This window comes from Ostrea edulis, chromosome 3 (genome assembly GCF_947568905.1).
Source record: "Ostrea edulis chromosome 3, xbOstEdul1.1, whole genome shotgun sequence".
In the NCBI taxonomy this organism is placed as follows: Eukaryota; Metazoa; Mollusca; class Bivalvia; order Ostreida; family Ostreidae; genus Ostrea; species Ostrea edulis.
In genome coordinates this window covers 80,448,605-80,464,621 of record NC_079166.1, presented here as the reverse complement: position 1 = coordinate 80,464,621, position 16,017 = coordinate 80,448,605, and the positions used below count along the sequence as shown (strand labels likewise).

The 16,017-nt window shown below is 33.4% G+C and overlaps 1 protein-coding gene across 1 annotated transcript; it reads right to left on the bottom strand.

Annotated features, from left to right (window-relative positions):
- Positions 1–10,830: 10,830 nt before the first annotated feature.
- LOC125675428 (uncharacterized) lies at positions 10,831–15,599 on the bottom strand. The gene is made up of 3 exons (XM_048913075.2): positions 15,461–15,599; positions 14,144–14,228; positions 10,831–12,874 (listed from the first exon to the last, which is right to left on the bottom strand). The coding sequence occupies exons 1-3, from the start codon at positions 15,597–15,599 to the stop codon at positions 12,466–12,468; spliced, it is 633 nt and encodes a 210-aa protein (XP_048769032.2). The 3' UTR covers positions 10,831–12,465.
- Positions 15,600–16,017: the final 418 nt, after the last annotated feature.

Here is a 16,017-nt window from a genome sequence, read left to right as displayed (position 1 = left end):
TCTTGCTAAGAATACCTCTATACTACCAAACCCTATTCCCGCTATGTACTTAAGAAAAAAACATTATAAAATCAGGAATTTTTAAATGATAATTCCAACTACTAGTTTGTTTTGTTGTTGTTGTTTTTTATTCATTCCCGGTGCCCTTTCGGTATGCAGTCAGTCCTTGCAAAACGTATTTCCAGTAAGTAGTCCCAGCAAATCATATAAAGAAACTAAAAACTAAATAGAAATGTTCCGAAGTATTTTATGTCCACCAATTAATAAACTGTATATGTCCACCAACCAATATATGTCCTCCAGTTAATAAACTGTATATGTCTACCAATCAATAAATTGTATGTGTCCACCAGAATATTGTTCGTTTTTTTGGTGTTTTCACTTTTCGTAATATGGTTGTAAATATACACATTCTAAATATGAAAACATGTTTTTTACAGTTAGTTTGGTGGGCGTGAATGTAGAGAATGAAGTTAAGAATGAAAACTACCACACTGATGTGCATCGTTTAATTTTACGATAATGCCCCCCCCCCCCCCCTAAAATAACGACCTCAAGTAGTGCCAATGCCTAATGTACTTATGAAGTCAAATTATATTTGCAGAAAGGAAAATAATATAAAACTCGTTTTTCATCAAAGTTCCAAGACTCAGATATTTGTGATGTCTGACGTTTATGACGTAATATTTTAAGATAGCCAGAGTTGTCTAATAAAGGTAAAATACATAAGGAAGCTGTAGATATACGCACTATCAAAATATTTTTAAAAAAAACTTGATTTAAAAAAATGACGAAAGTCAGTTTAAGGGATCAATTAGACCTGATTTTTATAACTGTTTCTTTAGAAATATACGAAATGTTTGTGAAAATAAAGGACATTTATTTATTCATTATCAAAACAATTTCATGAAACTGTTTCTTTAGAAATATACGAAATGTTTGTGAAAATAAAGGAAATTCATTTATTCATTATCAAAACAATTTCATGAAACTGTTTCTTTAGAAATATACGAAATGTTTGTGAAAATAAAGGAAATTCATTTATTCATTATCAAAACAATTTCATGAAACTGTTTCTTTAAAAATATACGAAATGCTTGTGAAAAATCAAGCAATAAGCGATTTCTATGATTTTGAACTTTAAAATGGAGGGGCATCACCGAATTTCAGAAAAAAAACTGTCTCCGCGAAACAAAAATAATTTAGCCTGAATATGTTCTTCGGGTTTTATGCTAACAAACTATCGCTTTAAAATTTTGTTTCACGGGATATTTTTTTTTCTTGGTATAAAATTCAAAAAATTGAAACGACTTCACTGGTATGATTTTCAATTTCACCTGTACGTTAATTTTCCGCTGTCACTTAAATTCTACTGTTTGGTTCAGTGGATTAGCTCGTAGACTTTAAAGTGTAATGACATCACAAATTTCTTTTAACGAACGGGTTCGAATCCCTCACGGACACAAGATGATTTTTTTTTCAATATTACATTCTCCATCTAGATTATTGTCTTAATTGAAACACACTGACAATCTGCCGAGTTTGAAATAAAATTCCAACCTAGACACTGTTTAGTTTGTGGATGGAAATCGCAACAAACATGCCGGACTGAGCATGTGATACCTGTGCTTTAAAAGTCATGGTTGTTAACGAGAATTCTTATGTTTTAAAGCTTTGAAAGAAAAATGTGAAACAAGGTAAATAACTGCTTAACCGTTTGAATGCATAATACAAAATGTACTCCAGTAGAACATTGCTATGGTAATCAATGTTTTCAGGTGTATGTACTTGGAATTTTGTTGAACTTTATTAATGCGTATTTAACTCCCCATATTCTGTTTAGTGGTGAAAGTTATGTACAGATGGTTGTTGAAAAAAATACATACGTGTGTAAGAGCTTTTAGACTGTAGTATTATAGAATATGAAATATTTGATACATTTGTAACCCTATACATTGTGTTTAACACTCAGAAAAATGAAAACAATTGAATTTTCACGTTTTCAAATATAATGTTTAGACTATATACAGACACATACAATATTTTAGCCTTGTCCTTTGTACTGGAGAATCCCACAGGTACGTAAATTGCGAATACACAATAAGAGTTTAGATAGGAATGAAGGTAAGTTATACGACACAGGTGTTTAAATACCAGGCACAAAGCACCGATTAAGGAAAGTTGCCGCTTCTATGCAATACAGAGCCCCTGGAGGGCCATTTTACATGTATGTTACCTCTTACGACTTATTTGTTATTTCTTTTTTGTTATGACTTATTTATTATCTACTTTTTCTAAGTAATATTTGACGTGTGACAACGTGTTCCTCCATTATTGGATTATTTTTCCAGTGACAAAGACAAACCAGTTTCTTCAACTAACCATGATTTGTAGAGTATACATGTTCTTATGTATATTTGTGTGCGTTCATGGTCTGCGGAAGCGCTATAAGCAGAAATGATCTAATCAAATTTTATTTTATGGATGGATTTAAGTATTTTGAATTAGTTCTTCTCCTGTTTTCTAAACACGGCATTACTTTATCCCTTCGACAGTTGAAGCGAATTTTAAAAAAGGTAGGTCTACGAAGACGTTATCAACAGTACTCTGACACCGAAAATGTTGTTGAAGTAATAAAAAATGAATACGGAGTAAGTGGACATTTTGTTAGTTACATAACCATCTGGAAATGTCTTATTCAAGACCATGGATTGGTAGTCAGAAAAAAACTGATGTACTGAAGATTATGAAAGAGAAATTCCCAGAAGATGTTGAGGAGCGAAGAGCTCATTGGTTAAAGCGAAGGGTCTATACATTGAAGTGACCGAACTACGTGTGACATGTGGATGGATCTGATAAACTTAAACGTTTTGAATTCTGTATCCATGGATGCATTGATGGTTACAGTCGAAGAGTCATATGGCTCGAGGTCGCATCCAGTAACAATGACCCAGTCATTATTTCCAAATAGCATCTTGATTGCTTGAACTATGTTAAGTGTGCTCCCAAAATCTTAAGAGCTGATAAGGGAACTGAGAACAGTAGTCTTAGTTTTTTTGCAACATTTTCCCTATACCACTACACGGACTCTTTGGCTGGTATCAGCAGTTTTATCTACGGTAGAAGCACATCAAACCAAAGAATAGAGACATGGTGGGAACCCTTCAAAAATTGGAGATTCATTGGTGGATAAATCTTTTTAAAGGGATATTCGGGACTGTGGCTATTTTTATTTGGAGTTTCCCGTTGTGAAAGAGTGTTTAAGATTTTGTTTCATAAATTGTCTACAAACTGATCTGGACTGAATTACACAGCACTGGAATTCGCATGATATTCGGCATCAGAAATTTCATATCGAAAGTCCATCTGAAAAGCCTGATGTTATGTATTTTTCTCCTGAACTGACAGACGGAAAACTTTCAAGACATCAGTGAAGGCAGAGGATGTCAAAATATGCAGCTGTTTGTATGGGAAACAGAAGGGAGTTTGTAGTGAAGAATTTTATAAATCTCGTTAACATTTTGAAACCCAACAATGAAATTCCTATTTACGCAGACGAAGTCCCGTGTCTTTTTGTTTAGCTTTATGATGTTTTACAAGAATACATCTGAGGACTCAAACGGATAATGTAAAATCATTACATATGATAAGGGAAATTATTAACAAATTTGAATATTCTTAAATCAAAGTAAAACTTATTTTGGATCAATTACTTTGTTGTGTCAATCGATATGAATACATAAAAACATGAATCATATTTTCAAAGTTCTCATTGAATTTCAAAGATGGTTTGGTTTTTTGTTTTTTTTTTTAATTGCTATTACCGAAGTGTCGATATATACATATATATTCTGCTGATGTAATTTTGCGGATTTTTCCTATCCGCAAAAAATAGACTAACTGCATGAAATATCCCCTATATACGGTAGGTGCCTTTGACAAGCGAAGAGCTGCGATTAACTATTGGCTAGTATTTTATTGTTTTAATGCAGTACAATTCTTTTGCTTTCTCGACAGTTAAAAAACCGAGAGAATAAAATGATTGATACAATTGCTTTAATGATATGCTATCTCTAAATATTTACATTTTCAATGTTTTTGCCTTCGATATCTTTTCAAATGATAATGATAGCCATTTCCTCATGAATTGACACAATGTGCTAGTAAATCTTGATAAATATAGTACGTCTATAATCTAACTGTGTCTCGTGTTAGGCCCTCGCCACAAACCGGGTCCGTAGGACATTACTACTTGAACGATAGAAAATTATATTTACTCTATTACAACAACTGGGAATTCCGACATAAATGAAAGTAGAATGTAATTTAAATTTTGAAAATACGTGAGAGCATAAAATGCAAAGCTTCCCTAAGCATACTTTTCGTGAATCGCATACCAGCACAACAAATCGTAGTATACTCTCATTTATTTTCAAATCTAAATCAAATACAGAAAATACAAGAGGCCGTCGCTCACTTCAGTCACCTTAGGCATGCTGTTGTGATTTTATTAAAAAATTTAAAATCAATATTCTCATGAAAATATTTGACTCCATACTGTATCCTCAGCATAGCCCCAAAGGATCATGATATAACTGAGCTTGAATTCATACAACATGGGGATCAATCAACACCAATATGACCAGTTTGACCTTGTTTGTTTTAAGAAGAAGGTATGAAATAAAAGGTCTCGCCGTTAAATATATATATACAAAGTCTGAAGTCTAACGAAAACAGTTCAGGAAACATTGAATAGGTTAGGTTTACTAGAAAGTAGTTCAAACGCCAAGGTACAATTTTCTAAAAGTAGATCAAAGATCAATGATTAAGGTCACCAGGTCGAAGAACTTGGTGTCAATGTAATGGATTTGCCACAAGGAATACAAATAACGAATATGAAAGACCTACCCCTTTATGGTGTTAAAGTCATGACGGACGCCAAAACATATGCCCCAAATCGTCGATTCCGGTGGCCTAACAATTACAATAAAGTATGTTGTAATCTGAATTATTGACCAGCTAAAATTCTATTTTATATTTATTAATTTTTTTTATTCTTATCAATTATTTGCAGTTTCTAAATACTTATTAGTAAACTGTTATTTCTTAAATGCTATTTTTTATTTATAATTTGTTATTTCTAAATTCTTATTACTAAACTGTTATTTCTTAAAAGTTACTTGTTATTTCTTATATGTTATCTCTTAATTCTTGTTCATTATCTTTTATTTCTAAAATCTTAATTTTTGAATCTTATTTAGTTTATTAAAATTCTAAATATTTGTGTATTTTAATATTTACTATAATTCACGAAGTGAGAATGAGAGTAAAAGAGCAATTTACCGCCACAGACTGATAATTCCATTGCCTGAAGGAAGTGAATATTTAATATATTCACGTGCATATGATATTTTATAGAAAAAGTAATAGTGGTCAAAATGGATTAAAATAACCTTTTACAAGAGACTCACAGGCCTTATCAGCCACCCGGATATTAGTTAAAAGTATTACTAGTCCCAGTTCAAAGGCTGTAAGCGCCGAACATAGGCGCCCTTCACCGGCAATGGTGATGTCTCCATATAAGTGAAAAATTCTCGAGTGAGACATTAAACGAAACCAAGTAACTAAAGAACAATTAATTTAAAGTTGTGGGGAAATTACACGAAATAGCACCACCCCTAGCAGTTCTTTTAAACTGTCAAGATATACAACAAGTACACAAATAATAATACACTAAATAGCAAAAAAAGTAATGAATAAATAAGATTTAAAAAAAAAAAAACAACCTACCGATTCTATATTTTTTTACAGCATGTTACCGTTAGCACACATACTGATCTCCTTTTTTGGCCTAAATATCCATTCAATTTCAAATCAGTATCAACAGCATTAAAGCAAATAACGTAAATAACAAATAAGTCGTAAGAGGTAACATAAAATGCCCCCCCCCCCTCCCCTAGGGGTTCCGTACTGCAACACCTTCTTTTAAAGTATTTTTTTTTGTAAACAAAAGCATATAAATTCTCTCGCAATAAAAGTATCTCAAAGTGAAATATCGTGTCACCAAGACTGGAGAATAATATTTCTTCTTTTATCGAATTTTTTTTAACAAGAAACATTAAATTTGAAAATTTTAGGTGCGAGTGCGTCCCTTAAAATCCGCCACAGATTTTATGATTACAATTCGGTTAGAAATTATCATTGATATGAAGTACGTTTAGAGACAACTTTATGTATTTGAGGTGTTGTTAAATGGACAACGGAACGGACTGGAACACGGGCAATATTTATATAATGATATTGGAAGGACGTCAGCATTTTGTAAAACCAAAGTTTATGAACAAGGAAAGGAGAAAATACACAGAACGGGAATCCACTAACTACTATCACGTTGGGTGGGAAAGGGGTGGGTGTCAGAACATATCTTTCACAGTAATTTATGATGATTCGTGTTTTGTTTCTTGTTGTTAGGTTTCGTTTCGGTATATTTCGTTTCGTTTTATTTCGTTTCGTTTCGATTTCGTTTCGCACTTTACGAGTACCCAAGTTTTCTCTGAATATTCTATAGTTAAATCTCTTTGAGGAATTTGAGACATCAGATTTCCTGGTTTACTCACAATCTAAGTTGCAAACAGCATCTCATTAATGATATTCTGGGACCTAGTGTATTACTGTATTCTGATGAATCTAAAGCATGTTTTGTTCAAAACAGCCATTTTGAATTCGTTTAAAAAAAATGTGTTTATAATGTATTAAATCATACAAAACCTTTGACAGTTTGTCATCTCTCTGTGATGACAGTTTGTCCAGTTCTCCACATACTACATAATTTGGCGTTGACTCTTTCTTGAAATGCATACGTTGCTCGTGTGTCTTTCTTTACATTACGTTTAATTGTATTTATAAATGAACGTTAAAGTGAAATTACTTACCTAAATATACAATTTCGTTTACGATTTCCAGATTTTGAGTGTGGAATTTGAATTTATATCTTTGCTTTTTTTTATTTGAATAAAACCAAAACTTTCGTTTTATTTATATTAAATTTCAACTTCCATATTTCGCAGTATTCACAGAATCAAAGCTTTGTAAGTGAGTATTGGATACTGCCATGAGAAATTTATCATCTGCGTAAAGCAGTATGAATAATTTTAGGTTTGCATATAGATGAATTGCCTTTGAGTTCTTTACCTTTTGCAGACAGTCCTGTCATATTTTTGTCAATGAAAAACTTTTTAGTCCATTCAAATAAATGGCAAAAAGAAACGAATACAGAATTTTCCCCGTGCCTAAATCCATTATTACATGAAAATATTAAGATATTTCACCTTCCAAACCTTATTTAATGCCTTTTCAACATATACGAAAGTGCAAAATACATGTTATTTCTTTTTCGTACTCTATATATGTCACCTCTAGTATATCCAGGGGTCCGTGTTTGACAAACTCTCTATATTGTATTGATTATAGGAGTTACATGTATGAGTTTGATTATTGTTCGTTATCTTCACCTCTCATGTCAATGAGTGAATCAATAACATATAGTATCTGTTGTAGAGTGACCTTTCCGGAACCCGTCTTGATTTTCACATATGATGTTAAATTAATCCGATAATATAGTTTATTGTTTAATATCGATGTGTAAAGTTTATCTAAACAGCTGAATATTGTTCTCCGTCTGTAATGTCTAGGATTGTTTTGTGCACCTTGTCGTTTATATATTGGTATGATATGTCTTATTAACCACTCGTTTATATATTGGTATGATATGTCTTATTAACCACTCGTTTATATATTGGTATGATATGTCTTATTAACCACTTGTTTATATATTGGTATGATATGTCTTATTAACCACTCGTGTGATGAATTGTTATTATCTTATATAATGTTGAATATTTTCACATATGAACTTAGTATTTATAAATGGGGTATTTCATGTTCATTTATCATTCTATAATCTGTACCAGCCTTGCTATTTCGCAATTTTTAATAGCTTTTATTTCACTTCGTTTTCAGTAATTTCTGCATTTATAATATCATCAACGCATTCATTTTCATTTACATCAACATGTGGGGATTCCCTTTCGCTTTGATCAGCATCGTTTAGATCTCTAAAGTATTCAAAAAGGTATCTATGTTATCCCTACGCTTTGTTTTCGGATTAGTAATCATTGTTTTCCATCCTTCTCTTGGGTTATTAATTTTTGAGTTTCCATTTTTTCTTGCATTACTCTGTTCCCCTATGGATTTATTCTTTTTCTTTAATATTTTCTGGCATTGCTTTTCAATTTTAATTTTGTTTCAGTCCTTTTTTTCTAGCAATTCACAATATTTATTGAAACAGGGTTTATTATGTGAACCCATTAGTTTTCTTCCTTTTGAGGTATAAGTTCCGAAAGTATATATAGCTGCATCAGTCATTATTTTACACCAAGTCTCTACACTGTCATTAACAAAACGCTGATCAAAATTATTGAGATCCACCATATTTAAACTTTTCAAGCCATCTATTCTATCTGAGTCAATATTATCTGCAAAAAATAAAAACAAATTCAGTCTCGCAATTCTTGATATTTCTGATTCGGCAATTTTATTAGAATCACCAATATCATCGTCATTCTTTTTACAACCAAATATAACATACAATGAACAGTGTGCAGCTGACATATTGCTGCACAAGTTCAATACACTCATGTCATATACATCTTTGATAAGATTTGCTGAAACAATTAGGTAACATACTGAATAAAAAAATGTTTTCAGTGCCTTAAGAGAAAAAAGACGGGTAATGTGCTAAATAGAATGAGGAATGTCGCTTACATAATCCAGTGTTGGTAATAAAGTTGTTTGCAGATCTCAGTATTTACATCTTTTTTCGTTAAAGGAAAAAGCAGCCAGGGTAGCGTATACACGACTTTTTTCAGTTACTTCCTTTAGTAAAATTTCACCCCGAGAGGTGTCGTTTCTAACGTAGCCGCCATTACATCCGTGACGCTGGTTAATCGAACTCCGTAGCAACCATTCACCGGTAACATATACAACTGTAATAATAAGCTCACTACCACAGCATACTATATGAAACTCTATCAGATCTTTTGTTTACGTAAAATATGAATCAAAATCAATGTAAAAATGACTGATTTCGTCCCCAAAAGACGTCAAACACCAAGAATGGAAGGATGATATTCGCGAATGTCCGCAAGTAGAGTGCGGCGATATTTACAATTATTTGATTTTGAGTAGAGCTAGTGACGGCGAAGAAATGAAAAATTACAAATCGTTGGACAGTTATAATTATTTTAAGAGCGTTCCGTTGGGAAAATTCTTCATTTCGCCATCAAAGATAGGGCTGTTCTAAAATCAAAAGTGCGCCCGTCACAAAAAGTAAACTCAGACTTTCACAATGCATGGGTACTCTGTGTCATGGTTGGCACGATTTTAACTGGTGTCTGTTCATGCATGGCGGGGAACAGTAAAACGTGTAGCCACGTAGGTGCACTTCTCTGGAAAATTGAATATGCTGTGAAGGCGGGTCTAACAGGAAAGTCCTGTACCGATGAGCATATGCAATGGAACAAGGGTTCAACGAGAAACCTGGAGCCGGATGTACTGGAGGAGATGGACTTTAAAATACCTAAATATGGCAGTGACATTAACAATAATGCTGAAAAACCACAGAACACAAAATCAGTATTTCCAATGTTTGTGTCTCACCAATCTCTAAAATATTTTGTGGAAAATTCTGAACTTAAAGAATTATTTTCTTTAAAAAATTCACTTTTAAGTAAATCTGTGCATGCAAAATTAGACACAAGTCTATTTGAGCCTTCCTCTGAACCCCATACTGAGCATGTTGGTGATCTATCATGTAAAAAGTGCAGTCAATTTTATAATAAGGACATAAAACTCACTGATGCTCAAATCAAGTCATTATCAATGGCAACTATTTCACAAACTGAATCAGAATTGTGGCACAACAGTAGAAAAATTAGAATAACTGGCAGTAGTGCGAACAAGGCTCCCATCCGTGACACTACAAACAGTGATAACATCATTAGAGAACACGTATATCCTTCCTTCAAAGGAAACAAATTCACCAAGCATGGCCAGGAAGGTGAAATTCTTGCCAAACAACAATTGCGTTCATCAGGATTGCATATAGAAGATGCAGGTACTATAGTTTCATTTGAAGAGCCCTGGTTAAGTGTTTCCCCAGATGGAAAAATAACTGGTGTTGATGGTTCACAGTGTCTTTTAGAAATAAAATGCCCAATACTTTAGGATGACCAGACACTTGACAGTTTATTTACAGTTGGTAAATATGATGTTGTGAAATCCTTGGAAAATGGTACAATGTATGTTAAACATAATAGTTCAAGGGGGTATTACCTACAAATACAATTAACTTTGCATGTAACACATATGCAGTTGTGCAAACTTGTTATATGGACAACTAATGAATACAAGGTCATTGAAGTACAACATGACCAACAGTTTTGTGAATCGGCAATTTCAAGACTACGCTTATTTTACTTCAACAAACTTTTACCGAGAGTAGTTGATGACTTTGAATCTGGCAGATTGACGATTAGTAAAAATATATATTAAATTTTCAAATTGAATACATGCATATTGATAAGGATTGTGTTTTTGATAACATGATTGCTGAAATTATACAGTCAAATGTCTTTTCAATCTGTGTTAGTTATTCATTACTGAGCATGTATTCAGTCTTTTTAAACTTAAAATGTTCAATAATAAAAAGGCTAAAAGGAGCAGCCTAATTCTATTTGAAACAAGTGATAAAACCACACACAGTATTTACAGTATAAAATTTAATCATACACAAATATCTTGATAATAAATATGACATTCACTTTAAAGTTATGATAGCTCTCAATCTGAAAGTTTTATTTTGTTGTAAATATGTGCTATTATGATAGTTTTGTATGCAACTTTAACCAGAGTCATTGATAAAATCAAAATTAAGTTCAAGATTTCATCAAAATAAGGATTTTGGTTCTATTGAATATAAAGCATTATATATAGAAATCAATTTTTGTTCGGGAAGACAATAATGTAATTTTACTTTATTAAAAGCCCATATAATTTTGCAACAAAAAAAATATACACCAAAAACTTAGAGGTAGCATTACTATAATGTACAGTATATCATATCAATGATACTGAATTTCCAAATATGGTTGTAATTTACAAAGATTAATCAAATATATGTCCAAAATACATTGGCATTTAAGACATTTCAAGGCTGTGAAAAAATAAAACATTATGAACTTGTATAGGATTAAACATTCTTTTTGAAGAGTTTATCGATGTGTAAACTCCGGACATTTTACTCACAAACTGAATAAAAGTGTGAAGCACTTTTATGTTAAGTTTGTGAGTAAAATGTTCGGAGTTTACACATCGATAAATTCTTTTAAAAGAATGTTTGATTCTTATAATTCCAATTCATTCACTTTAGTAACAATTTAAAAATTTGAATAGTTTCCTCGCACTATGTTATTTGTTTTCAGGCGTGTATGAATATATCGCGTTTTCGGATTTATTGATGTGTAAACAATCGTTCAGCTTTATTTTTGTCCAATCAAAACAGTTTTAACTTATAACATTGGAATTATTACATAATATCATATTACAATATGTTAATGCATGTATCATTAACATTAGTGAAGCTGACTAGAGTTTAAAATTTTAGCATAACCGTCAGTTATCATCTTTATCTTTGATAAGGTCAGATCTCAGATTAACCAATGCAGCACAAACAATCAAGTAGTCACTGAGTTTATTAACAGAGGTAACACGAACTACCTGACTAAGTATGCGGAACACTTTTAAACGTCTAATAGACCGTTCCACATGAATCCGTACAGTGGCAATTCGTCTCGTCTCTGTTACATCCTTTTCTGAAAGTTGGTCTTTACCTTTCGTAAAAGCTTGAATATTAAGTTTCACTTTCAAGGGAAAGAGTAAGTCATCAATGGTAAAATCTCGATCCGCCATAATTTCATCCCCAGGAAGAAGGTAATTTAAAATGCCAGACTCTTCCACAATTGCTTTATCACTAGATCTTCCTCCAAAGCCTTTAGATATAAACATAATCTGTCCATGTGGTGCGATACCAACCAAATACTTTCCTGTGTTGTTGGACTTGTAGTGGCTGTATGTTTCTCCTTGTCTTCAAGTTTTTTGCTCGTTGGATGAAATTTCAGCGCAACCAATTATGACTGTGGTTGTTGGATAGTTCTCACGAAAAGATTTTGGCATGGTGGCTCTAATTGTTTCACGTGGAAGCCAAACAATTAAATTTTTCAGTTTTGAAGCCATAAAAGAGAGTCTTTGATTGAAAATGGTGCACGCATAAGACTCGGATATTCCAAATCTATTGGCAAGATCTGCAAACAGTAGATTGAGCCTTAATTTCATTAGCACCAACAAAACTTATTCTGAAACGGGCATGGTAAATTTCAATGGGTCGTCCGTATTTTGCATTACACTCACAAATGTTCTGAAAGTGTTTAAAGGCAGTCCTGTGTATAACAAAGCTAAGGAGTCAGATGATATGTCAGCAGTAGTGAGGCGTATATGCAGAGTGCTACAGTTTACCCCTTTGTCCTCGGTCTCACTGGGTCTCGTCTGTGTTCCTGTATCCCTGGCTCCTGAAATGCACGGCCTAGCATATTCATGCTCATGTAGTGTGGGATCTATCCACTGTGTGCCTGCATATCTGCTTTCTGTTATGCTCGTCTGCGTTGAAAAAGATGTCACCGTTGGTTCAGTTTGAATAATGTTGAGAGTTTCAACATCATCTGCAGCAGCAACCACCTTTTGTTGCTTTTCATGTCCACTCCTACAATATAAAGTGTACATTATAGCATAAAGTGACAAAAACAAAAAAACCTATCTGTATGTAAACCAATACATGTGGTATTGTACTGTGTATTAATTTACACTTTCAGAGTTTTTTAAGGTCTTGATTTCAAGGGTCTGGGCCTTTCCAATTGGGAGAAATAGTAACAATTGCATGAAATTTGGAAAAATGTTCTATGGATCAAAGAAGTAGGGGGGAAACCAAACCAGTGCATTAAATCTAAGGAATAATTGGCCTCCCTCTGACTTATATTTAGGTCAAAGCTTACTTCATTTCCTCATTTAAATAAGCAGAGGCCACAAAAAGGTTTACTGAACAATTTTGAAGCAAAAATTGTAATCTGTGGGCTTTTGATGATTGATGAACAATTAAGTGTAACCTGGTTTGATTTTTTTTCTATTGTTTGGGAATTTTAAAACAAAAATTTGGAGGAATACTTGTTTTTTTAACATTGGAAAGGGGCCTTATTTTGGCCCCCTACAAACCCTGATTTTTCATGAATTGTTTCAGTGTGTTGTATTTATAATTTGGGAATAGTGTCTCATATGTTGCACAAAAATAACACCCCAAAACACTGAAACAGAAAGTGAATTATCCATCAAATCCTTCTGTTGAACTGATTCAAGAGTGAATCAGGAGTGTTATAGATCTAGTGCATGTACTTATCTTTAAACAAAAGGCCCAAGGGCCACATCGCTCACCCGAGTCACCTTGGCTCATATTTAAAGATTTTCACTATATATTTGTATGCAAAATTTTGACCCCCCTCTTGTGACCCCATCCTACCCCTTGGGGCCATGATTTTAACAAACTGAAATCTGCATTATGTCAGGAAGCTTTCATGTAAATCTCAGCTCTTCTGGCTCAGTGGTTCTTGAGAAGATTTTTAAATTACCCCACCCTATTTTTGCATTTTTGTGATTATTTCCCCTTTGAAAGGGACGAGGCCCTTCATTTGAAAAAAAATGAAAGCTCGTTACCCAAGGATGTTTTGTGATAAGTTTGGTTGAAATTGGCTCAGCGGTTCTTGAGAAGAAGTCGAAAATGTGAAAAGTTTATGACGACGACAGACAAATTTTGATCAGAAAAGCTCACTTGAGCCTTTGGCTCGGGTGAGCTAATAATATATATATATTTTTCAACCTCTAATATATTTTCATCAATGACAGTTCAAAAATTTGCTTTACTTGACATAAAATTGGCTTATATCTGCTCTATGATCAATTGGAGTCAAAAAATAATACATACCCATCTGTTCCCACCATCTCTAATTTCTGTGCAACAAACTTTCTGTTTAGAAGTCGACGGCCAACTTTGACGGGAGCTTTATAACCTACAATGCATTCTTAAAATATAAATATATAAAAGTTAACACAGATATAGTAACTACAGCTATAATAGAATTACATTCATGATTATTTTTTTAATAAAAAAAGTAACAGACTTGGAATACATACTTCTTTGTTACACTTTAATTAAGGCCAATTTAACTGAATTAGTAGATTATCATCTGGGGTCACAAAATATATGGGATGGGTTGGAGGATTTTATTTTTTTTGAAAAAAAAATCGAGGTGGACCCTTTTTGAGGGGCTGGTGGGGATAATTTTAATTGGCCTAATGTAAAATACTTAATCTGACTGGCCAAGAAACAATTGACAAAACATGTTTCACCTTGAGAGTAAAAAGCATGTGATCCAGGGTAATATTTATTTTGCAACAGGAAACATTACTTGACAGGTGATATTGTAAAAATTATAACATACGTCAAATTTGAGCGTGTACGGTTCACTGTAGATTTGTAGAAGATGCCATTTGAGCGCTTTGAAAAATTGAAATATGATATTATACATGTAGTTGATTGAAAATTTCATTCCTCGAAAACCATTGTCAATCTCAGATCAATCTACATGTAATTAAAATCAGCTCTTCTCTAACCGTTCCAGTGTAACAGTTAGAGAAGATCTGAGACTGATTTTAATTAAATTGATCTCATATGTACCTCAATTGACAACAGTCTGATTGACAATGGTTTTCTCAGGGTACAATGTTACCCTCAAGTTGCTCAACTATATGCAGTATGGCCCTAATTAGAATTACCAACCTTTAGATGTGTTATTTTTACTCAAAATAATTGTAATATTTGTATGATGTTTTAATATTTATACAAACACAAGTTAAAATTGTCCTAGCTACTAACTCAATGGTCTTAGTATACAATCTTACTATAACAAAGACAAATTTTGAATATAACCCTATCTGTCAAGCTGTTGGTAGTCTTTGAGTTATGATCCAAATTTTGCTTTTTCGAAAATAGTTCAAATTGCACATAACCTTTCATAATTGCGGTTAAATTTCTTTCATATCAAAACATAATTAACCAAGTTCTTATGCATGTGTACACACTGAAGAGATATATGTCAAACTCTTTAAAAAATATTATACTGAAACGTGGTGGGTCATAATATTAACAGGCCTACATGCAGCGGGGTGAATGTGTAGACAGGCCTGGTCTTCTGTACTTTCTATTTTAAAACTATATCATACAGCGAAGTTGTAAACAAACCTAAATTCAGACTGCTTGCTGGGTTTCGTGCTGTTGGTCGCCCGTCAATAAAATGCGTTGAACACACCAACAAATTCTTTGCCAAATCGTGTCGATGTAATGCCCGCTGCCATTTCAGTTTCTCTTCTATTTTCGGCATCGTGTGTAGGCTGTATGGCACGACGCAGGGGCAATCTTTGTGAGGAATGTCACCATGTTCTTGGTATATAGACTGCTTCTATAAATACAGTTTCTTTCTGTTATTAGTGCAGTTAAAAACCGCACACGATTCTCCACCTCCACCTGTGTACATTTCTAAGGACGCTCACGGTTTTACGGTTGTAATGGCAGATGCGTCACGTGACCGATAATGTCTGTTCTCAGCAACTGTGACGTAATTGCGGGGAAAAGTTGTGTATAGGTTATAGCGTATACCCCCGCCCCGGATGCTGAAGATCGGCATTGGAATCCCGGCCGCGACAGACCCAAGTCGTTAAAACAGGTAGTGACAGTTTAATTGCCAAACGCTCACCATTAAGTGTGAATGTCGCGGGTCCTCGGAAAAATAGCGTAAACTG